Source organism: Bos indicus, chromosome 17, assembly GCF_029378745.1.
Source record: "Bos indicus isolate NIAB-ARS_2022 breed Sahiwal x Tharparkar chromosome 17, NIAB-ARS_B.indTharparkar_mat_pri_1.0, whole genome shotgun sequence".
Taxonomy (NCBI): domain Eukaryota; kingdom Metazoa; phylum Chordata; class Mammalia; order Artiodactyla; family Bovidae; genus Bos; species Bos indicus.
Window position 1 is genome coordinate 68410301 of NC_091776.1, and position 23402 is coordinate 68433702.

The following is a 23402-nucleotide window of genomic DNA, read 5'->3' on the forward strand; positions in this document are numbered from 1 at the left end:
CTGGTGAATTCTTCTAGAGAAAGTGAATGTGTAACCTGAGTACTTATGGGGGGTATTTGTGCAATTCCCCACACACGCCAGCATCCTTTACACAAAGCTGCCGTTACGCTTTTCACTTAACTGATCTTAGAAGTTCCACTATCTACCCCATCTTTATATAGGTAAATGTATATATAAGCCTCATCTTTAGGAATATGTATTGGTATATATAATTCCCATGCCACAAAACCCATTCTTTAGTATGAACAATTGAGTGATTTCTAGTATATTCAGAGTTGTGCAATCATCGCCACTAATTTTAGAACATTTTCATCTCCCTAAAAAGAAAGCCCAGACCCATTAGCAGTCACTCCCGAGTCCCAGTCCCCAGTCCCCAGTCCCTGGCAATCACTAATCTACTTTCTTGTCTCTCGGGACTTGCCTGTTCATTTCATATAAATACAGAATGTAGCCTTTGGTGTCTGGCTTCTTTCACTCAGTATAATGTTGTCAAGGCTCTGTAGTGCGTATCTGTGCTGTGTCCCTTGTGATGGCTGATATTCCACTATGTGGCAATGCCACGTTTCCCATACCCCATTGACTTCGCAGCGTTCCTCTGACGGGTGTGCCTTAGTGTACTAATCTGCAATGGTATTTCGGTTGTTTCCAGCTTTTTGATACTACATATAGTGCTGCAGTTCATTTCCTTCTGTTCTTTGCAAATGTACATGTAAGAAATTGCCTCATTGTGGAATTACCAGGTCAAGGTAATACAAGTTTTATCTTTTATTACATATTACCAACTGTGCTCCAAAGATGGAATATATGAAGTGACATTTTCCCCCACAGACTTGCCAAAGCATTTTATCAAAAATCTTAGCCATCAGTTTTGGAAGGTGCTATCTCCCTGTGGTTTTCATCTCCAATTTTTCTCTTTTGAGTGAAGTTGAATGCCTTGTCATTCCGAGTTGTCTGTTCATAACTTTTGTTTGTTCCTCTATTGGGTCATTGATGTTACTGATTTGTAAAAGCTCTTTATATATGGAGGAAATTAGTTGTCTTTTTTCTGATAGGTTGCCATTTTTTCCCACAGTTAATCATATTATTCTTTCTCTATGCAGAAAATTTTAAGTACTCAATGCATCCTTTATGGCTTCTGGGGTATGTAGCTTTCCTAGTACTGTTAGGAAGATTACAGAAAGGGGCCAGCAACTATCTATGACCCATCAAGGGAACCAGACAAATCAACAGGTGGCTCTTACATAAAATTCTATGAGTGGGGAAGCCCAGTGGACACAAGACTTAGAGTTGGTGTGTGGGACACCTTCCTGGAGGCAGGGAGGGAGTCATGTCTGAGCTGAGACAGAAGGGGTATGGGCATTGGCAGGCAGAAGGGATGCAAAGGGAAAGCCCCATAGTCCAGCTGTAGAGCAGAGGGTTGTCTGGGAAAATGGAGACTCGCATTGGTATCTCAGGGTCTGGGGCAGTGGGAAGGTGAGCAGGCCAGGCCACATTCCATTCTTGCCTCAGGGCAGCAGAGACACTGCAGGTTCCCCCCATGGAGAAATGCCTCCATTCGCCTTAGGGAAGGTTCCGAAGGACTGGAAGGGTCAGCGAGGAGGCACATGCGAGGCCACATCCCATGGGGAGTGGAAAGGTGGGAAGGGACAAGAGCCGAAGAGCGGGCAGGTGGAGAAGATCCAGGCTTGGCCCCAGAGGGCTGGACCGGAGGGCAAGGCAGGGAGAGCCTGGAGTCCAGGTACTCCAGGGCTGCACACACTCATATGCTGTCCATCCATTTATGACTTCCCAGGCCAAGCTGCAGGCTAGAAATCCATTTATTCTCGGGCCAGCGGCTCCATCTGCCTGACGGGGCTGCCATGGCACAACTTACATCAGCAGCACAGGCAAACCAGAGCTCACTGGGCGGCCAGGGCCAGACATGGGCAGCAGATGGAAGCAGGCCCAGCTCCTGACTCTCAGGGCTGCAGGGTGCGGCTCTGAGCAAGGCAGAGCCTGTGGGTGCATAGGATGGCGCTGAGCTGGCACCCTGGTCCCACCCCCTCTGCTCGGCCCCCAGAGGAGCTGAGACCAACAACCTGGGGTCCTTTTCCCCAGGAGAACTTCTCTCTGCGTCTGCCTCTTTGTCGATCTCTCTGTCTTTCCAAATGCCTCTGCCTCTCGCTGGCTCTTTCTCTTTCCTTCTCCTCTTCCTCCTCAGAGTGGAACCCATTCATCCTGTGGGTGTCAGGTGGGGCAGGCCCACATGCTGCTGGCCGGGCAGGCACCTCCTGGGGCTGGTGGGGCTGGCAGGCAGCTCCGGGGTCTCTGCTCTGAGTGGCTTCTCTCACCTGTCCTTTGCACTTGCCAGATACAACTAATCTGCAGGGACTCGTGGCTGCCACTCCAGATGCATCCAGCAGGGGATGGGGAGATGGACGCTTTCCCCACACAGAAGGCCTTTTCACCTGGCATATCTTTTTCCTAGACCCTTGGTGACCAAGCATCCCCCTTACTAGCAGACAAATTCCACTACCAGTGATTTAGAGTTTAAATGAGGAAGAATGCCTGTTAAATGGGCCCCAACATTTAACAACGTTCAACATATCAGTCATTAACACTCTAGTATAAATGAGCCAATAATTTTTTTTTTTTTTTCCCTATTCTACCTGCCCCGTCCCCTCCAGCTAGGGGGATGCTGCCTTAAGAAGACTTTACTAGTTTGTTTTTGCAAGAGGGGAGATGTGGAGAGAGAAGCAGAGCAAAGGAACCCCCAGAGAAGGGAGGAAGGGCAGAAGCAGGGGGCAGAAAGGAGGGGATTTGGGGGGAAAACCAGAGGAAGGCAATTGGGACAAATGTTGTTAAGAAGCAGCCATTTATTTGTCTAGTTCTTCACGGCCAACACAGCACAGCCACAGGAAAGTCCCCAAGCCTTGTATCCCTCCCTCCTCTGCCTTCCAGATGGGAACACCGAGACCTGGGGAGAAGGGTCTCACTGTGGATCACGCACACATCCAGGTCTCCTAACTCCAAACATAGGTGCCCTGCCGGCCACTCTGTCATCCTCCCCACAACCCCAGAGGTGCCAGCCTCTCCTAGGATTTCCGAGGAGGGCAGGAAGGCCCTCTTGGGCCCCTGATTTATGATTTTCTGACAGCTTCCTTCCTGCTACCATTCCCTTCCAGCCCCAGTCCCAGCCCCATGAGGAAGGAAAGAACTGGGTGAGAAGGGCAGCTCCATGGAGCATAACTAACTTGGCTGGGCAGCTACAGGCCCTCGGGTCCCCCAGCATCCCCGCCCTGGCCCAGCGAGGGGCCGCAGCCCCGGGCCTCCAAATCAAAGGCAAAGGACGCAGGCATTGTTCCCTAACCTGGAAGGCCGGCCCTCTGGCCCTGCCCTTTGTCTAGGCAGAGGTTCTGCAGGCCTCTGGTGCTGCCTGGGCCCCTGGGGGCTGCTGCCGTGGACTTGGGTACCCCAGCCCTCTTGGGCTGCTCCTGCCCCTATAGAATGGGCAGGATATGGCTGCAGATCACCAGGGGCACCTGGGCTGGTGTGTGGACAGGGCTGATCTTACAGGCACCCCCAGCCGGGGAGGCTGCCTTTGGGACATAGGCGGAGAGGAGAGGCCCTTAGCACAGGCCCCAGGGGGAGATAACGGGAAGGAAGGCTGTGACCCAGGTTTGTTTGCTGTTAGGAGAACAGCATTTCCTGTTTGGACTAGGCTGCTGGATGTGTCAGTGAATCCACACCAGCAGGGCTATGTTTCCCAGACCCCGTGGCCTGCTTCAGGGTTGGGGTGGGGGCGGGCGGTGTCTGAGTCCATGTCCGCATGTGGCCCACACACTTGTGTGTGCATGTGTGCTGCCTCTCACCTCCTCAGCTCCCGATGGGAGTCTAAATCTGCGCTGATCTCTCTTTTCACCTAAAGAAGCCCCCCATGCAGGGCTGGACCAGAGGGTGGCAGTGTGGCCTGGTGGGTAAGCACCCAGGCCGGCCTCCATCACTCACCAGCCTTGAGCCCCACACCTGGGGATAATCTGGCGGCCTCCCAGGTGTGGGGGAAGAGGGCAGGCGACAACGAAAGTAAAATGCTTAGCGCAGCACCTGGCGCACAGTCAGCGCTCCGACCAGACCGGAAACTGCTGTCGTTACTGGCGGTTGTGGTCGAGTCTTGGCAGCGAGAAGATCAGGCCCCCGGGGAGGAGGCCCCTCTCCTCCCCATCTCAGCAAACGCTGAAACCTCAAATGACCAAACCCAGGTCCCCGCAGCATTTCCTGCCCTTCCTGCTCAGGGAGCAAAGAGGACCAGAAACTAGGCTGATGTGCACCAGGAGGGTGTGCTCGAAAGGGCGCCTCATACTCTGCCCCAGGACCACTGCCCAGAGACCCAAAGCTTAAAAACTGCCTTGTCTTTTGTTTGTTTAATTGAAGTAGGGTTGATTTACACTGTTGTGTTAGTTTCTGGTACACAGCAAAGTGACCCATTTATATATATACACGTTCAGTTTTTCGTATCATTTTCTATGATAGGTTATTACAAGATAGTAAATATAGTTCCCCTTGTTTATCTATTTTATATAAAGTAGTGTGTATCTGTTAATCCCAAATACCTAATTTATCCTTCCCGCACCTTTCCCCTTTGGTAACTGCAAGTTTGTTTTCTATGTCTGATTCTATTTCTGTTTTGGAAATAAGTTCATTTGTATCATTTTTAAGGTTCTACATATAAGTGGTATCATATGGTATTTGACTTTCTCTCTGACTTACTTCACTTAGATGATCTCCAGGTCCATCCATGTTGCTGCAAATGGCAATACGTCGTTCTTTTTACGGCTGAGTAACATTCCATTGCATATACAATGAGATATCACGGTATATATAGGTGTATATATATACCACATTTTCGTTATCCCCTCACCTGTTGAGGACCACTTAGGTTGCTTCCATGTCCTTAACTGCCTCGCTCTGGGACTTCCCTAGCAGTCTAGTTGTTAAGACTGTGCACTCTCAATGCAGGAGGCATGGATTCAACCCCTGTTGGTGAACTAAGATCTACACAACAAAGAGTAGAAAATACAGCATAACTAATAATATAAAAACACTACATCTCAGAAGGACATTTAAGGGCATGAAGAAATGCTCATGCTATCTTAAAGAGAAAGCAAAGCCAACACTTACAGTGATCTACAAATATGTACGAACATGTAAAGAAAAAAAAACCTGCCTTGTTTTTCCAGGTAAGGAAATGAGGCTCAGAGAGGAGAGGTGACTTGTCCCAGGTCACACAGTACCAAGTGGTTGCTCACTGACGTCTGGGCCAAAGGGGCACTGAGCCTGCATTAACTGCTGGACTGCACTGCCACGGGCTCTAGCTGTAGAGGTTATTTTTTTGGCTGCGCTGGGTCTTTCGTTGCTTTGTGCGGGCTTTCTCTAGTTGTGGCTCCGGCTTCTCATTGCGGTGGCTTCTCTTGTCAAGGAGCACGGGCTCTATGTTCTCGGGCTTCAGTAGTTGCAGCGCACGGGCTCCATGGTTGCGGTACATGAGCTCTAGAGCACGGACTCTCGTAGCTGTGGTGCACGGGCTTGGTTGCTCTGCGGCACGTGGAATCTTCCCAGAGCAGGGACTGAACCTGTGTGGCCTGAATTGGCAGGCAGATTCTTATTCACTGTGCCACCAGGGAACTCTGGGTTTTTAAAAAAATATGTATTTTCATTTATTTATTTGGCTGCATGGGGTCTTATTTGAGGCACACAAGATCTTCTAGCTGCAACATCCGGGCTCTAGTTCCCCAACCAGGTATCAGACCCGGGTCCCCTGCACTGGGAGCATGAAGTCTTAGCCACTGTTTCACCAGGGAAGCCCTCAGTTCAGTCACTCACTCATGTCTGACTCTTTGCAACCCTATGAACTGCAGCACACCAGGCCTCCCTGTCCATCACCAACTCCCAGAGCTTACTCAAATTCATGTCCATCGAGTCAGTGATGCCATCCAACCATCTCATCCTCTGTTGTCCCCTTCTCCTCCTGCCTTCAGTCTTTCCCAGCATCAGGGTCTTTTCAAGTGATTCGGTTCTCTTCATCAGGTGGCCAAAGTATTGGAGTTTCAGCTTCAGCATCAGTCCTTCCAATGAATATTCAGGACTGATTTCCTTCAGAATTGACTGGTTGGGTCTCCTTGCAATCCAAGGGACTCTCAAGAGTCTTCTCCAACACCACAGTTCAGAAGCATCCATTCTTCGGCGCTCAGCTTTCTTTATAATCCAACTCTCACATACATGACTACTGGAAAAACCATAGCCTTGACTAGATGGACCTTTGTTGGCAAAGTAATGTCTCTGCTTTTTAATATGCTGTCTATGTTGGTCATAGCTTTTCTTCCAAGTAGCAAGCATCTTTTAATTTCATGGCTGCAATCACCATCTGCAGTGATTTTGGAGCCCAAAAAAATAAAGTCTGTCACTGTTTCCACTGTTTCCCCATCTATTTGCCATGAAATGATGGGACCAGATGTCATGATCTTAGTTTTCTGAATGTTGAGTTTTAAGTCATAGCTATGCTGCTGCTGCTGCTGCTAAGTCGCTTCAGTCGTGTCCGACTCTGTGCGACCCCATAGACAGCAGCCCACCAGGCTCCCCCGTCCCTGGGATTCTCCAGGCTATAGTTTCAAATAAATACCCTGGACCAAGGGCCCCCAGCCTCTGATGTCACAATGTTGATAACAGCTTTTCCTTAGAGTATCCACTGCTGGAGAAATTCCACAGTGGCTCAGAGCTCCCACAAGTTTGGTGACAAAGGAACATGTATGCAGTCCATCTGGGCTTCCCTCGTGGCTCAGTGGTAAAGAACCCGTCTGCCAATGCAGAAGACTTGAGTTTGATCCGAGTTGGGAAGAGCCCCTGGAGTTGTTTTTTTGTTGTTTAGCTGTGTCCGACTCTTTGTGACCCCACAAAGCACACCAGGTTTCCCTGTCCTTCACTCTCTCCTGGAGGAGATGTCCATTGAATCAATGATGCCATCCAACCATCTCATGCTCTGTCGTCCCCTTCTCCTCCTGCCTTCAGTCTTTCCCAGCATCAAGGTCTTTTCCAATGAGTCGGTTCTTTGCATCAGGTGGCCAAAGTATTGGAGCTTCAGTTTCAGTATCAGTCCTTCCATTGAATATTCAGGGTTGATTTCCTTTAGGATTGACTGGTTTGATCTCCTTACTGTTCAAGGGACTGCCAAGAGTCTTCTCCAGCACCACAGTTTGAAAGCATCAATTATTTGGTGCTCAGCTTTCTTTATGGTCCAACTCTCACATCTGTACATAGTTACTGGAAAAACCTTTAACTTTAAGTGTATGGACCTTTTTCTCAAAGTGATGTCTATGCTTTTTAATGGGCTGTCTAGGTTTTTCATAGCTTATCTTCCAAGGAGCAAGTGTCTTTTAATTCCATGGCTGCAGTCACCATCTGCAGTGATTTTGGAGCCCAAGAAAGTAAAATCCATCACCGTTTCTATCGTTTCCCCATCTATTTGCCATGAAATGATGGCACCGGATCCCATGATCTTAGTTTTTTTAATGTTGAGTTTTAAACCAGGTTTTTTTTTCACTCTCTTCTTTTACCTTCATTAAGAGGCTCTTTAGTTCCTCTTCACTTTCTGCCACTGGGGTGGTGTCATCTACGTTATCTGAAGTTATTGATATTTCTCCCTCTGGAGTAGGAAATAGCAACCTGCTCCAGTATTCTTGCCTAGAGAATTCCATGGACAGAGGAGCATGGCAGGCTACAGTCCATGGGGTTGCCAAGATTAGGACATGACTGAGCGACTGAGCCCATGTGTTCATCACAGAGCATCTCAGACGCATTGCGAACAGGTGTGGCGGTGCTCCTCACTCGGTGGTCCTCCCGGGTCCCTCCCAGGACAGAAGCCACTGCCCAGTACTTTCCCTTCCTAATGAGCTGTGTGCCCTTCAAAGTGCTATCTGGGGTGTTCGGCTTTCAAAATATATATATATATATGTATTTATTTGGCTGCACCAGATCTTCGATCTTTGTTGAGGCAGGCAAGATCTTTACTTGTGGCATGTGAACTCTTCGTTGAGGCATGTGGGATCTAGTTCCCTGACCAGAGGTTGAACCTGTCGGTCCCGGCAGAAGCGGGGAGGTCAGAGACTATTCTGGAGTTTGGGAAGGTTCTAGGTGCCCTCTGATGAAAGCTATGGCCCCTCCACATAAACACACACTCCTGTCACAGACACATACATCACACACACGCACACAGACATCACACATTTCACACACCCCACCACGCTTGCACACACATGTGTCATATACACATACCACCCTGGCATACACTTTGGAGGAATTCACAGCCCTCTGCCCAGAAGCCCATCCATACACCCCAGATGAAGTAACTCCACCCTAAGCCTGTCCTTCCAGTATCACAGATGGGGAGACCCAGGCCCCGACCAAATGCTGTCTGCACTCTTCCTTGATTGTGCTAAAGAGATGACACCCCCTCTGAAGTCAGGAGGCCTGGATCTGACCACTCATGGAGTGCTTTGGGTAGATAACATCTCCTCTTGGCCTCAGTTTCTCCATCTGTAAAACAGCAATAAAAGTGGACACTGACTTATAGGGTCAGCCCAGGTCTTCTTCTCCCAGGGGGAGCTACAAGTGCCTGGGCCTTCCTCTTTTTCTCTCTAAAATAGGGATGACTGTGCCCACCTCACCCACAGTGGTCTTAAGATTAAACTGAGAGAGAACGAGAAGCGCAGGTGAGGTGCCCCCACACACAGTGGAGCGCACCGCTTGGGCAGCTTTTGTTGCATAAGTGGACCGCCCCTCTTGCCTCCATGACTGGATCCCTCAAAAATATCCAGAGGGGATGAGGCCCCTGGCATCATTAGCCCAGGCTTGGTGGTTTTAGGTCCTGGCTGCGTCAGAGACCGTGGCTCGGCCTCAGTTTGCAACACGTGGTTGGGCACCTAGGAACTGGCACCCCGCCCCCAAAAGGGACAAGCAGCGCAGGGCACCAGGCTCAGGTGGGCACCTGGCGGGCTTCCTGGCAGGGTCGTCCGGCCCCCTGGGGCTCCTTCCGGGTTGGCAGCGGCGGCGCAAGGGGCGGGGGGCCGCGCGGAGGGGCCGGGCGAGGCCGGGAACGCGCGCCCCCGCCCCGCGCCCGCCTCCCGCCCGCCCTCCCGCCGCTGCGCTGGGAACCGGGATCCGCGCGTCCGGGGCGGCTGGCGGCGCGGGCGGGCGGGCGAGCGGGCACGCCAGGCTGGGGGCGATTGCGAGGGGCCGCGCGCGGAGGGCTCCGGGCGCAGCATGGGCGGCCCGCGGGCCTGGGCGCTGCTCTGCCTCGGGCTCCTGCTCCCAGGAGGGAGCGCCGCGTGGAGCGTCGGGGGAGCTCCGTTCTCTGCGCGCAGGTAAGGGCTGACCCCCACACCCTGCACCACCTCAGTGTCCTGCCAGCCCGGGGTTGGGGATCAGGACTCGGGGCACCCCCGCCCCCAACCTCCGTGCAAGCCCAGGATTGGGAAACGGACCCGGTTCCCCACCTCACTGCCAGCCCCGGTGGGGGCAGGGACCGTGGGCCTCATTAGCTGGCAGGAGCTCCGGGCCGTGCGGGGGTCCTCTGCTTCACGTATCCAGAGCCAGCAGCCCCCGACAGCGTTCTCCAGCCCCCACCACTTCAACTCCGGACCCCAGGGGAGGGGGAAGGGACACGACGGAGGAAACCCCAAGATTCCTCGTCCCCTCCGCAGGGCCCCCTCCCTGCACGTAGGAGAAGCCCAGATCACCCTCTAGCTGACACTTGGGGGACCCTCCCCCCTTTACTCTGCTCCTGGCTTTTTTTAGTATCCCAGCTATTTATTTCCCTCGAAGGAAGAAGACGGGTGGAGTTTCACAGACCTAGGGTCAGTGTCGGCCCCCAGGGACCTGGCATTTTAGACTGAGTGCTGTGGGAGTGCTCTGTCTTCCTGCCCATCACTCAAGAGCAGGGAACATTCTATCTGGTGGTGTTTATGGAGCATCCCCTAGTACCAGCCAGGGGGCCCTTTACATGCAGTGTTAAGGATTGAATGAGTTAGGGAAGACTTGTCCCCATTTAGCAGATGAGCAAATCGAGGCCCTGGAGAATTGACAAAAATCTAGGCTCTCTGAGCACTGACAGAAGAACCGGGATTCAAATCTGTGTCTTTCTGGCCTTGGTGACACTGTTTGAACCTGCCCAGGCCCTGGTCCTGACTGTAGCCCCTGCCCCCGCTGCGGTCCCCTCTCAAGGGCCAGCCACTGCTGTTGTCTGAGGCAAACAATACAGAGTAGCCAGGCCTCTCCGGGCCTTTTCATCCCATTCAAAGGCCTGCCGGGCCCCCACCCCCTATGGCCTCAATTCTTTAATTCTTTTCAGAAATTCCGCTTTCCCAGTGGTCAGGGGCCAGCGTGTACCCACTGGGCTAGCAAGAGCAGGTGACGCAGGCAGGGCTGGAGGGCAGAGGTGGCTGTGATGTCAGAGGCCAGAGGTGCAGTTGTCTGAGACGGGGACTGATGCTGGCCGCTGTCACAGCCACCACCGCGCATGCTGACCTGGGCTGGCATTTCACCTGCACCTGTCCCCCTCCAGAACCTTTCCGACTGCCAGGAAGGCACACATTTGTATGGTCCTCATTTCATAGAAGACAAAGCTGAGGCTCAGAGAGGGGATATGACCTGCTAAGGGCAAGGACGTGAACCCCCAGGGTCCCAGGTGCCAGAATGACCAAGACTCTGACCTGGGAATACCCAGTGTCAAGCTCAGGATGACGGTTGAGAAGGGCGTAAGGCCTGCACTGCCCTTCGGCCAGTGCACTGCCTCCCAGCCTGGGCTCCTTTCCCCGCAGGGCTCCCCGTGCGGGAGCAGGACTGTGGCTGTGGGGCTGTCACCCAGTCATTGAAGGCTCAGAGTGGCCTGAGCATCACAAAAGCCCTGTAGGCAATGCTGTTGCTCCCATTCTATAGATGGAAAGACTGAGGCCAAGAGAAGAAACAGCACCTCAATCTAAGTCAGTCAGTTCCCAGATCCAGTGTTCCCTTCACCACGGCAGCTCTCTGGAAGAGGGAGCACGGGTGTCAGCTTGGGGAGCCGGGAAGGGTTTGCAGGTCATGGCCAGCAATCAGGGGCTCCAGCCTCAGACACAGCAAGGTCTCCTTCCCGCTCTGTCACCCACTCAGCGTGTGACCTTGGGCAGGTCTCTTCGTGGCTCCAGGGCTTAGTTCCCCTCTCAGTTTCCTCCCTCTTCCCCTCTCCCCTCCCCTCATCCCCTGCTCACGCAGGTTCTGAGGAGGGTCCCAACCTGCAACACCAACGTTAAGTGGGGGGGGGACCCTCGCTAGAGGAATCTGTGGTTCTGGGCTGCCAGGACCTCCCCTTGTGGCCCCAGCCCAACCTCGCTGGGCCTTGCTGGAGACGGCATGGGGATGTCGCGCCCATCACCCCTCCCTCCAGCCCCGCGCCCCAGGCGCCCCTTGGCAGCCGAGGGACCAGAGGCAGAAAAGAGGCTTTGTGCCTGGGGAGGGGGAGGCCCGGGACAGCATCCAAGGGGCCGCCCCCAGGCCCAAGAATGTGGCAAGACTTCGAGACCCCCGGAACCAGGGTGCCTGGGGCTGTGCAGAGCTGCCTGTGCTCGTCTTGCCCCTGTCCGCCCCCGCAGTCCCTGCTGGGGGGTCTTCCGCCCCTCCGAGGACCCTTCCAGCCTGTAATGACCCGTCTGTGTCTCAGCACTGTGGCTCTGGAGTTGATGCCATCACCGGCGTCCTGGCCCATCCTCCTCCCTTGCAGAGTACTGGCTTCCTCTGGGCAAATCCCAGAGTCAAGGAGAGTGGAGAACTTTCTTCCCCATCCTCTCCCCGGGGAGCTCAGATCCCAATGCTGCACCCATAGGGGTGACCTGGGTAGGTGACTTCTCTCCGGGCCTCAGTTTCCCCTCTGTAAAATGTAGAGCCTAACAGTCACGATCTCAAAGTCAAGGCTTGGGGTGGGGGTCGACCCTGTACGGAAGGTGCAGTACTGGTGTCCCTCAGGGAAGCCCCTGGACCCCAGCCTCCTGGCGTGGGCCCCATGTCATGGTCCAGGAACAAGAACGACCAAAAAGCACGTCAGCACTGCGCTCGGGGCTTAGGGTGAGTCACACGCTGCTGGAGGAGGTCCTGCTGTCCCCACGTGCAGATGGACAGAGCGAGGCCCAGAGCCGGCCAGGGCTCGTCTGAGGTCACCAGGTTAGGGAGCAGCAGGGCCAGGGTTGGAGCTTGGACTCCGGTGTGGGGTTCGGGCTCCGTCCACCCCACCCCCACCCATGGGTCTTCTTTCTTTCCTTTCCTTTTCATAACGGCCCTTGGCCCCCAGCCCGCTTGGCTGCCTCCTGCAATTAGCCCCTATCACTGTTCCGGATCACAGCCCTGGGCCCTGTGGAGACAAAGTCCCCTGGGCCCCTCGTGGCAGGGGGTGGAGGGCAGGTGGGCGGGGGGGGGGGGGGGGGGAAGCGGCCCTTTTAGGGGCAGCTGGTGCCAGGCCGAGCTGGTCTGGCCTGTTTTCTCTCCTCCCGGCAGCCTGTGGGGCTGCGGAGGTGCTGAGTGGGCAGGAGTGGCAGGCCCAGCAGAGGGGTTCTGTCTCCTCCCAGCCCCTGCCATCGCCCCGTCCCACAGGAGGTAACCCAGCCTCAGCGGCGGGGTCTCAGGCGGGTTCTCACCAAGCATGCCGGAAGGTGGGCGGGGGTTGGGAGGGCGAAGAAGCGCCCAAGGACAGCAGGCTGGAGGCGGGGCTTCCAGGGGCCACGCCCACCTCTGGGAAACCCCCGGGTCCAGGCTCCCCTACCCAGGGCAACTGCCTGTCCTCAGTCATTCCGTCATTCAGCAAACCTCCCTGGGCGCCTTTAAAGCTGAGCCCCATCCTGGCTCGATCCCTGCCAGCACCCTCCCCTAGCACCTTCGTGGGGGAGAAAAAGCTCAAAGCTGCTGTGAGTGGCTGGGATGGTTTAGGGACACCCTGCAGATGCCCAGCTGTGCCTAGAGCCTCAGGAGGCTCAAAAGGTGATAGGAGTTTGCGGAAGCAGGGAGAGGGCTTTGCAGGCAGAGGGAATCTCGTCTGCAAGGATCGGGGGTGGGAAGAGGGCACTCATGGAGGGAGGGCAGGAAGGAGAAAGAGTGCCAGCTCAAGTGTGCGGGTCCCAGCGGTCAGGGTAATGGGCAGTGTGGGGGAATGTGGACTCCAGGCCAGTAACACCCCTGGAAAGTGGGCGGAGGGGCCAGGCTGGGACCCTGCTGAGGAGCTCCGGTTTTATCCTGGCCACAGCAGAGCTGGGTCTTCAAGGCCAGAGAGGGGTGGGAAAGTTTTTGGTGACCTCCCCCCATACAAGATAAAGGCCACGAGGGGCTGACCTTGAATGCCACCTGGTCTGACTGTCCTCTCCTGTCTAAAATCTCTGCTGGCCGGTCACCAGCTCGGTGTTCCCTACGCAGGGGAATTGAACTGATGAGCAGTAAACCAGGGAACCAGACAGCAATTCACACAGGGGAGATTTCAACTAAGGAGGAAGAAAAAAATGGGCACCTCTGCCTAGGGGACACCAGCCGCGGGCTCTGCAGAGCTCCGGTGACGTCTGGATTGGAGTGGGCACCTCAGAGGCCCCCTTCTCTGGGTCGCCCACCTCTGTGCCTTTAGAGGACTGTTTCCTCCTCTGGGGTCGATTTCCAAGGGACTCAGAACAGTGAAGGGACGTCCCTAGAGTCCTATGGGGAGTTTGTCCGCTGGTTCCCTCCAGAGACTTCCTCCTCCAGGTGGGCCGGGTGGGGGTGGCAGGCGCAGGGCTAGGTTTCTGGGGCAGTGGCGGGACATTCCAGGTGCTCGCCGGCCCTCAGCCCTACTCAGGGTCACAGGCCTGGGGCTGGGAAAGGAATGACCGCTTCAGGTGACCCTCTCAGCTCAAGCCCCCACCCCTCCAGACTTTCCTTTGTGGCTTGGAGCCCGGGGTCAGCAGGTTCCCAGGCGGAGGCCTTCACAGAGCCACAGACCGTAGCCCAGGAGATGGGGAGGAGACCGGAGCCCAGGGCCCTGGGAGGGAGGCGGGGGGAGGGCTGAGCATCCATATCCCTGGGTTCAAATCCAGACCCTCCACGCACCAGCTCAGTAACATCAACAGTTTTCTCCCCTCACTGAGCCTCAGTTTGTTATTGTTCAGTCGCTCAGCCATGTCTGACTCTGCAATCCCATGGACTTCAGCATGCCAGGCTCCCCTGTCCTTCACTATCTCCTGGAGTTTGGTCAAATTCATGTCCATTGAGTTGGTGATGCCATCCAACCATCTCATCCTCTGTGGCCCCCTTCTCCTCCTGCCCTCAATCTTGCTTCAGTTTACCCCTCTATTAAATGAGGCGGGGGATGTTCAGGCTGTGGGAAGATGATGTAAATATATTTATTTTTTGCATATTTATTTATTTGACTCTGCTAGGTCTTAGTTGCTGCTAGGAAAGATTGAGGGCAGGAGGAGTAGGGGACGACAGAGGATGAGATGGTTGGATGGTATCACCGACTCGATGGACATGGGTTTGGGTGAACTCTGGGAGTTGGTGATGGACAGGGAGGCCTGGCGTGCTGCGGTTCATGGGGTCACAAAGAATCAGACACGACTGAGCAACTGAACTGACTGACTGAGGTCTTAGTTGCAGTGTGAGGGATCTTGTTGCCTGATCAGGGATGGGACCTGGGCCCCCTGCATTGGGAGCTTAGAGTCTTAGCCACTAAACCACTAGGAAAGTTGATGTAAATACCTTTGGTATACAGTCGGGGCTCAATATGTGCAGCTCAGGATAATTATTCGGTGGCATTTGAAGGAGCCAGTCCTCCACACTTGGGGTGGTGACCTTGCTCCCGGCTGTCACACAGAGGGGACCTGGGGATAAGTGAGGCAGGGCCTGTCTCCCACATGCCTCAGGGAGGGAGGGGGTGGATGTGACTCACCAGCTGAATTCAGCGTGACAGGGATACAGAGCGGAGAACCACCGCTCTGCTCAGATGGGGGCAGAGGTGGGCGAGGACTCGGGGAGAGGTGACAGCACAGCGGGTGGGAGGTGCCAGGAGAGAACCGGGGGGAGGGTGCTCCAGGAGCGGACCCAGCAAAGGCCTGGAGGTGAGGGGCCCGCGGCAGGAGTGGGCGCAGGAAACGCCAAGGGCTGGGGGTCGAGACACCAGGGCCAGGTTTCCATTGTCTGACCCACCCCCGCCCCCACACAGGGCTCTGGAAGTCACTCCTCAACCGCAGCAGCAGGGAGACTCCCACCAGGGCCCAAGGGCTCGGAGGGCTCACGGGTCGCCCTGCCTGGAGTCTTGACGCTCCCCGAGAGAGAGAGAGAGAGGGAGAGAGAGAGTGCATGCTGCGGGTGAGCCCTAGGCTTCCTGTCTGTTTCAGGAACTGGTGCTCCTATGTGGTGACCCGCACTGTCTCGTGCCACGTGCAGAATGGCACCTACCTGCAGAGGGTGCTGCAGAATTGCCCCTGGCCGATGAGCTGCCCTGGGAACAGGTGAGCGAGACCGTGTGGAGCAGGAGCTGCTGGCGTTCCTGCTGTGGTCGAAGAGCTGGGGCTGGGGGGAAGCCGGGGACCCCAAGGGTGGGTGGACAGAGGGCCCACTGCCCGTTTCCCGGCACCCCCCCTTTGGCTCTTGGGCCACCCTGGAGAGCTTCCAGGGGGAGGATTCCCCCATTCACCCGCACACCTTCACTCAGTGAGTGTTCACAGCTGGAGGACAGGCCAGCCCAGCTCACAAGGGCTTCCTGTCCAGTTATTTTCTTGATTCCCCACCCCTGGCCAGGGGCTGGGGACGGACTGGAAGGGCTGAGGCCCAGAATTCAAGAGGAGGGACGCTCCAGAGAGGCCTGGAAGTGGCAGAGGATCCCAGGACCCTGGGCTTGTCCTCACGGAGGGCGGGAGAGGGAGCGGGAGGCCCTGTCTGAGCCGGGTGACCCGGGCGCTCTTTCAGCTACAGGACAGTGGTGAGACCCACGTACAAGGTGATGTACAAGATGGTGACGGCCCGTGAGTGGAGGTGCTGCCCCGGGCACTCGGGGCCGAGCTGCGAGGAAGGTAGGACTGCCTGGGGCCAGACCAGGTGCCTCCCCTCAGGTGCGAGGGAGGAGCCGTAAACTGTCCTTCAGACGGTAGGCGCTGAGGGTCAGAGCAGCACGTGTATCAGGGGCTGCTGCATAGAGCTGCCGGTCAGTCGCACAGCCATGGTGGGTGTCTGCTGTCCCTCGGGTGTTGACGGGACCCAGTCAGGACCCCTGGAGGAATTTCCTGAGTGATGTGTGGCTCATAATCTGAAGTTACACATCCCAAGCCTTTCCTCCAAACTTGGGGACATTTCCACGGGAGGTGGTGACGACGCAGGGGAGGATCAGCAAGATGGGGATGGCTACACCCCATCCTGCAGGTTCAGAAACCAAGGCTCGGGATATGTGACGGGCACGCAGGTCCTCAGTGGTGGGGTTCTGCCTGGCTTCCCCCAGGCCCTCAGTGATGGGAGGACCCAGCGGGGCAACCTGGGGAGGAACGTGCCCCAGGCAGAGGCACACCCTTACCACACTCCCTTCCCTGCATGCAGCTCAGGGGGCTGGGTGGAACACCCAGCAGGGGTGCAGAGGAGGCAGCCTGCACCTCCCCAGAACTGGGAACTGGGGAGCGCCGTCTCCTCCAGGGGGCCTGAGTATGCTGAGCGGTCCAGACTGCATCCACCCTCATGGTCTGGCTGAACCCAGGGAGTGGAAGATTTGGGGGCCCCCAGAGTTGTGCTCCCAAGAATGGCCATAAGGAGGATGGACGGGCCCAGAGCCAGCCTGAGAACCAGGCCTGAAGGCCCCTTAATGGAAGGAGGCGCTGGGGCCCCCAGCAGCACGTTCACGTGTGTATCAGTCAAAAGACACATCCTGGTTCCAGAATCAAGGGACCATGATGCTACAGTCATAGGTGCTTCTGAGAGACTTATCCCCTTCACCTCCCTGGGGCCCGTGGCAGCCCCAGCTCACAGACGGGGTGATGGAGACCCAGAGAGGTGAAGTCACACGGAGAGGGGGCAGACTCCCCACAGAGCAGGGCAGGAGGGGCCTGGCAGTTTCCATGTTGGGTGGGAGAGCCCCCAACACAGTGGTGGTGATTCAGGCAGCCAGAGGGAGGGGCAACCCAGGACTGGTATGGAGAGGTGGTTACCCAGACAGGTGTGGGAGGGAGGGGAGCCAGGAACTGAGCCCTCCCCAACCTGCTGAGGGTGACCGGGGAAGGCAGAAGGGCCCGGGGCCAGGAGGGCATCCAGCCAGGAGGGGCTGCCGCCAAGGAGGCTGCAGAGATGCTGGTGGTGAGGAGAGGGCGAACCCCCAGGGTGTGGGGCCCCCCCCACCCCGGGTGCAGAGCGCCTGTGCTCAGGCAGGGCCTGCCCAGACACAGGTTACCCTGTCTTCGGCTCCCCTCCCAAGGGCGGACCCTCCCAGGTCTGTCGGGCCATCGCGGAGCAGTCGGGGCTGAAGGACAGGTGCGGAGCGCCCATGCTCAAGCGCCCATGTCCTCGAGTCCAGCTGCTGTAGGCCGTGCGTCCAGGACCCGGCTGAGGGCTGGGGCTCTGCGGAGGGTGAGCAGGGAGGGAGACGAGGCCTGGGGTGGGGTTGGCCCTGACACCTCCCTCTGTGGGACCTTGGAATTCCAGCCTGGGGATGAGGGCCTCCTGGGCCAGGCCCGCTTAGCCACACTCCAGCTGTGTGGCCTCGGGCTGGGGACTCCCTTGCGTTGTGCAAGTGGTTGTGCAAGGGCATCAGGCCGGCCTGGGGAGGGGAGGCTGCACTCTAGGCGGCACTTGGGCCCACTTAGGGGTGGGGGGTGGGGGTGGCGCGCCTTCTCTGAAGGGCACCGAGCTGCCCTGTGCTCTTACCGGGCACTCTCCTACGCTGGGCCTCGGTGTCCTCACCTGTGAAATGGACAAAATCATGCAGTCTGCCTCTCGGGGATGTTGGAAGGACGTGAAGGTGATGCGGCAGCCCATGAGGGGGGCAGCGTGGGATACCCAATGGGACGGGAAGGGCCTCTCCCCACCCACAAGACCAGACCGAGTAAAGGGAGGCTTAGGCCTGCGTGATCTAGAAAACTGCTCTGGGGATGGGGGGGCGGGGTGGGGAAGCATGAGGACATTGCTGACCCGCAGCGGGCTCTGACCTTCCTGTGACAGCCAGCTTCAGGCTGGGCCCCCAGCTGTTTCCCCTGCTGACAACTGCCCCTGTGGTCTGTCCAGTGCTGTGACGTGACCTGAGGCCAAAGAGCTGCCTCACCAGGGGCAGCGGGGCCCAGAGTGAGTCAGAGGGAACAGAAACACCTATCACTCCAGAATCCAGCCTTGGATTGGCTGTGCTCTGCTGTGTGACCTTGGGCAAGTCACTTCACCCCTCTGGACCCCATCTCTACTTGGAAGTCACCCAGGATCGAGAGGTGCCCGTCTCGTATCTTATTGAGAGGGCCAGAGACTCACATCTCCACCATGCCTACTTAATAAATGTCTTCTTTTCCTCTTTGGCCCCCTGTGCTGGGGGATCTGCGCTGCCTCCCAGCTCTGAGACACCCCCCTTCTCAGTCAGCTGCTCGGCAAACAGGCCTCTAGTCTCTGATATTTGTGAGGCCGGCAGACTTCCTGGCTTTTAGCCCTGGGTTTCCCATCTTGATTGAGGATGGTCTCTTTGATCTTCTTGACAATGAGGAGGAAGGGGCTAGAACAGGCCCCTTTTTACAGATGGAGAAACTGAGGCTCAGAGATGGTGTGGGTATCACTTGTAGGTATTACACAGCAAGTAAGCATCATGGCCGGAATTCTCCCAAGGGCTCAGACCTGAGGTCTGCAGCGTGCCCCTGCCTCAGACCCTCCTGCAGTCACCATGACGACAGGAGGAAAGCTGCCACTGTCCCCTATGCCGGGCACCAGGGCTGGCCCTCACCTGCATCGTGTCCTCTTGTCGGGGTGCCAGAGGTCCAGATGTGGAAACTGAGGCTGGGAGAGTGGTCAGAGCAAGATTTAAAGCCCTCAGTCCCACCGGAGCTGGGTCTTTCCTCTGCAGGGATGCTGGCTGGGGGCTTCACTTGGTGTGTTCAGACACCCGGGAGTGAGGCAGCCAGCCTCAGCCCCTCCCAGACAGACAGACAGAGCATCCAGGCTCCTCACCTGCCCCGCCCTGTGGGCTCCCCCAGAGCCTCCACTGGCCCCCTGGCTGTCTGCTCCTGTCCCCCACACCTGCCCCTTCCCTGTCCGTGGACCCCCGCAGCCCTTGTCTTCCACGGTTGGGGAACAGCAAGGGAAGAAGTTCGCTCAAGGTCACGTGGTAGGAAAGCGCCTTCTGGGCCGCCTGGCCTCTGCCTGCCCAGGGCTGGGCCCTTGCCGAGCACAGCTTTCATGCTCTGACCAGCTGCGGGGTGCAGAGTGGAGCCTGTGTCTTACTCCGCAGATTCGGAATCCTGCGTGTTAAACGCTGTTGGAATTTTCCCGGATCTGCCGTCCATTCCACTCCTGCCCATCCATTCTACTCCCATCTGGGGGGCTCGAAGGCCCCCACCTCCAACTCCCGTGGTCACATCCACCCCCCGTCAGGAGGCTCCCCCCTCCGCCCTCCCAGCTGCCTCAGCCAGGTGCCCCAGCCTCGCCCTCCCTCCTTTTCATCCCAGGGCCCACTGTGGCCTTCCTCCACCCCAGAGCCTGGGCAGTGGCTGTCCTCTCTGCCTGTGACCTCCTTGGTGCTCCCGCCTGGCTCCGTTAGTCCCCACCCTTCCATCACTAATCCTGTCTCTCCAGTTCCCAGCATAAGTCTGGCGTTAAGTGGATGCACGGGAAGTGAGTGGGGACCTCGTGTTCCCCCAGGGGGGCCCAGGACTGACACAGACCAGGGCCTCCCAGAGGGTTCTTGGAGCTCCCAGCCCCAGCCCTGACCCTGGACCCTGACTCAGGCCAGTAGTAGCAAATATTTACATTTGCAGAGTAAATTCCCAGGAGGGGAGCTGGGCTGGGCAGGGGAGGTCTGTGGTCACTGAACCCAGCAGACCTGGGGGGAGGGTTCTGGAAGAAGAAGCCCCTCGGACAGAAAGTCAGAGGTGGAGCTCAGGGACACCCCCTACTTCTCATACCATCCCCGCTGAGGGGGAATTTAAACTGGGTGCCTTGCCCCCTTCTCCCTCCTGCTGTGTGGACAGGCAGCCTCTGCTCCCTGGGCCGCAGTGTTCTCATGAGGAACCGTTGAGACCGAGCACAAGACACTGGGCAGTGGAGGGGCGGTTGCTGGGGGGCCACAAGGCTAGAAACTGCAGATGGCGCGGGCCCTGTGGAGGTCAGGGTGGAGTGATGAGAGCTTCGGCAGAGTGGGCTTTAGTGGGTTCTCTAGTCTGTCCAGGAAGACTTTCTGGAGGAGGAGACATGGGAGCAGCAGCTGTGGGAATGAGGAGGCTGTGTGTGTGTGTGTGTGCGCGCGCGCGCGCAGGGCTGGCCAGCATCTCCCAGGTGGCGGATGTGGTCTCAGGGAAGTGGTCCAGTCAGGGTCCCATAGTGGAGCCAGAGCGTGTGGTCCTGAAACTAGCCTGGAGCTCTTTGGAGGGCAAGATTGGGGCTGGGGAGGGGCCCTTCAGGATGGACCACCGGGCTAGGGTGAGGGGGTTCTCAAGCCACTGGGGCCCGCTTCAGGGGTCCTGACTCAACACCAGTGGGAGGGATGTGACATTTCTGTCCTACAGGAGACCTTTCCAGCCTGAGGCTTTTTCCCTACTGGAATTTTGTGTGGTATAGGGCCATTTGGGCTTCCCTGGTGGCTCAGTGGTAATGATGATTGCCTGCTGATGCAGGAGACTCAGGTTCAATCCCTGGGTCAGGAATATCCCTTGGAGAAAGAAATGTATTCCTTCTCCAGTATTTTACCCTGGAGAATTCCACGGACAGAAGAGCCTGGCGGGCTACAGTCCATGGGGTCGCAAAGAGTCAGACACGACGTAGCAGCTAAACAATAGCACCATTTACAACCTGGCTCAACTCTTAAAGTATTTCTGTCCATTTATTAGAATTTGGGGGAGTTTAGGGGATCATCTTTTGTGAATCTTGAAACCAGAGCCAGTATCTTCTGGTGTTTTTGACAGTTTTTGTTGTTTATTTAAACTTTCTTTCTTTTTTTAAAATTTTAGCTCACAGTTTCTTTGAGCCAATTATGTCTCCACTGATGGTCAGGCCATGTTTTCATTAGTTTTTCTAGTTCTCTCTGACTCCTGGTGAAATGGCCCAAAGCAAGTAGATTGAAAAAGAATTTCCAGCCACACGTTTCTAGATTAATAACTCAAGGACACCCTAGCATGATGTTAGAACACTTATGTTCATTTTCAAGACAGTTGTGTCTGCCGTCCACAGTATTTTGCCTTTTGCTTGCTTGCTTTACGTTCATTTTCAGCCAGTGACTCATGCATTCCTCCGTAAGAGGTTTGGTGAAGCTTCTGAGGCCCTACTGCGTGCTGGGTACTTTCCCCGGCCACACGCAAGATGGATGAGGTCCTTGCCTGGTGAGGCTCCCATTCTAGCCTGGGGGTGGGGGAGCAGGAGATCAGACTGGGAGCTGGCAAGCAGATGACATTTTTGAGGTGGAAAGTGCCGTGGAAAAAAGGGAAGACGATAGCAGGGTGGTGGGGAGGGCGGGCAGGGCAGATGCTCTGCCAAACTTCATCCCAGAGAAAACCCACACTTCCTTGGGGTCGGGGGGATGGCCGGTTCTTTGGTTGACATCCTGCAAAGAGTCAGCCAGTGGCCTTTTACAGCTTCACCTGGGAGCAAAGAGGATGAGGAGGGCTTAACCGAGGCCGTTCTTCTCAGGAGCCAGCCTCCTTGATGGGCACTGGGCCTCCCGCCTCTGCCCACCTGGACTCATGGTGCCGGGTGGCCCAGGAAAAAGGAGGCCAGGTCCCGGAATCAGACTAACCCAGCTTCCAGTCCAGGCTTCAGCCCTCAGCCAGGCGATCAGTCACTTCCACCTCTGCCTTGCTGCCCCGCAGAGGGAGAGATTCATATTCGCTCATCCATTTATCGGAGCCTGGGGGGCAGAGGAGTGGTAACACCAAGCTGCCCTGTGCCTCAGTTTTCCCACATGTAAAGCGGAGGGGATACTGGTGTCCACTCACAGGGCTTCATGAGGACAACGAGTTAAGACTGTCTTTGAGAAGCGCTCAGGGTGTGCCGGGCCCAGCTTAAGTGCTGAACAAGCATTAGCTGCTATTATTCCCTACCTTGTAGGATCCAGCTGGGCTATGTGAAGCTCTTAGCCCTGGGCGTGGCTCACAGTGGCGTACCCGCCTTAATTCCCCACAAGCCCCCAAGCCCTGCCCCAGCTGTGGGCTGCCAACCCACTGTCCTCCATCCCAGGTGAGATTTACCCCCTGCGAGGGGGCACATCGCAGGCCCCGGGGAGGGTACATGGGGGATTCGGGCCCAGCCTGAACGAGGGCCCCATGGTGGGACCCAGAGAGGGCCTGGCAGCCTCCCCGCTGGGGGATGGCCAGGGGGACCCGTCTGGTTTGAATTCCCGGCGCCTCTCGCTCGCTGCACCAACCCGCAGCCTGGCTCTGAGCTGCCAGGCCCGTGCCTTATTTGGGTCTCGCTCCCCCCAGGCGACACTGTGTGGCCTTAAAAGGCAGGCCCGGGGGTAGTGGGGAGAGGGGGCAGTTGCCACGGCTGGCTCCAAAGCCCCTCCAGCTGCGCCCTGCTCCCCTGGCTTGGCCAGCCCAACCCTCCAGCTGTGGAGAAAACCAGGCCCCCAAAGCCAGATCAGCCCGAATGGGCTGCTCCTCACAGGGGTGGGCTCCTGGAATGGGCCCCCCCGTACCCTCCCAGGCAGCCAGCTGCCCTCTGGTTTTCATTTAAAACCAGAGCTGGATCCACTTTGGTGTCTTCTTACCAAGTGGGGCAGGGAGAGGGCGGATGGTGACGTTGCTGTGTTTATTTACCGCCTACTGCATGCCAGGCCCCTGCGTGTGCTCAGTGGGCCCTTTGCATGCATGGCTGGCCTCAGGCCTTGTGCCAGTCCAGGAGGTGTACAGAGGGCTTCATGACCCCATTTTACAGATGAGAACATTGGCAGGTCCAGGGAGGACCAGCCACACAGGCCCGAGAGCGGCAGGGCTGGGAGCCGACCTCGAGTCTCTTGGCTCAAGCTCTGAGCCCAGGCAGCTTGCTGGGCTTGTTGGAGAAGCGCCCGGCCTTCCCCTCACCCATCACCAGCCCCTCCCCAGCCCCATCAGGTTGACAGCCTTGTCGCAGCTCGGCCCACCTCACGCTGTGTGACTCTGGTCCCACCTCTCTGGGCCTCTGTCTTGCTCTGCACCAAGGGGAATAGGGATCCCCGCTGTGGCAACAGTAGTCGG

General features: G+C 56.7%; 1 protein-coding gene across 6 annotated transcripts in view; it reads left to right on the plus strand.

Moving 5' to 3' along the window:
- Nucleotides 1-23402, plus strand: part of EMID1 (EMI domain containing 1) — a 71016-nt gene that overhangs the window by 21595 nt on the left and 26019 nt on the right. For 2 of the 6 annotated variants that reach the window (XM_070769784.1, XM_019977277.2), the window contains 2 exons: nt 15408-15521; nt 15979-16082. In XM_070769784.1, the coding sequence (XP_070625885.1) occupies nt 15408-15521; nt 15979-16082 (218 nt within the window). Of the gene's footprint in view, nt 1-9003; nt 9393-15407; nt 15522-15978; nt 16083-23402 lie in introns of those variants that run through there. The other 4 variants (XM_019977274.2, XM_070769785.1, XM_019977275.2 and 1 more) reach the window with 4 other exon arrangements.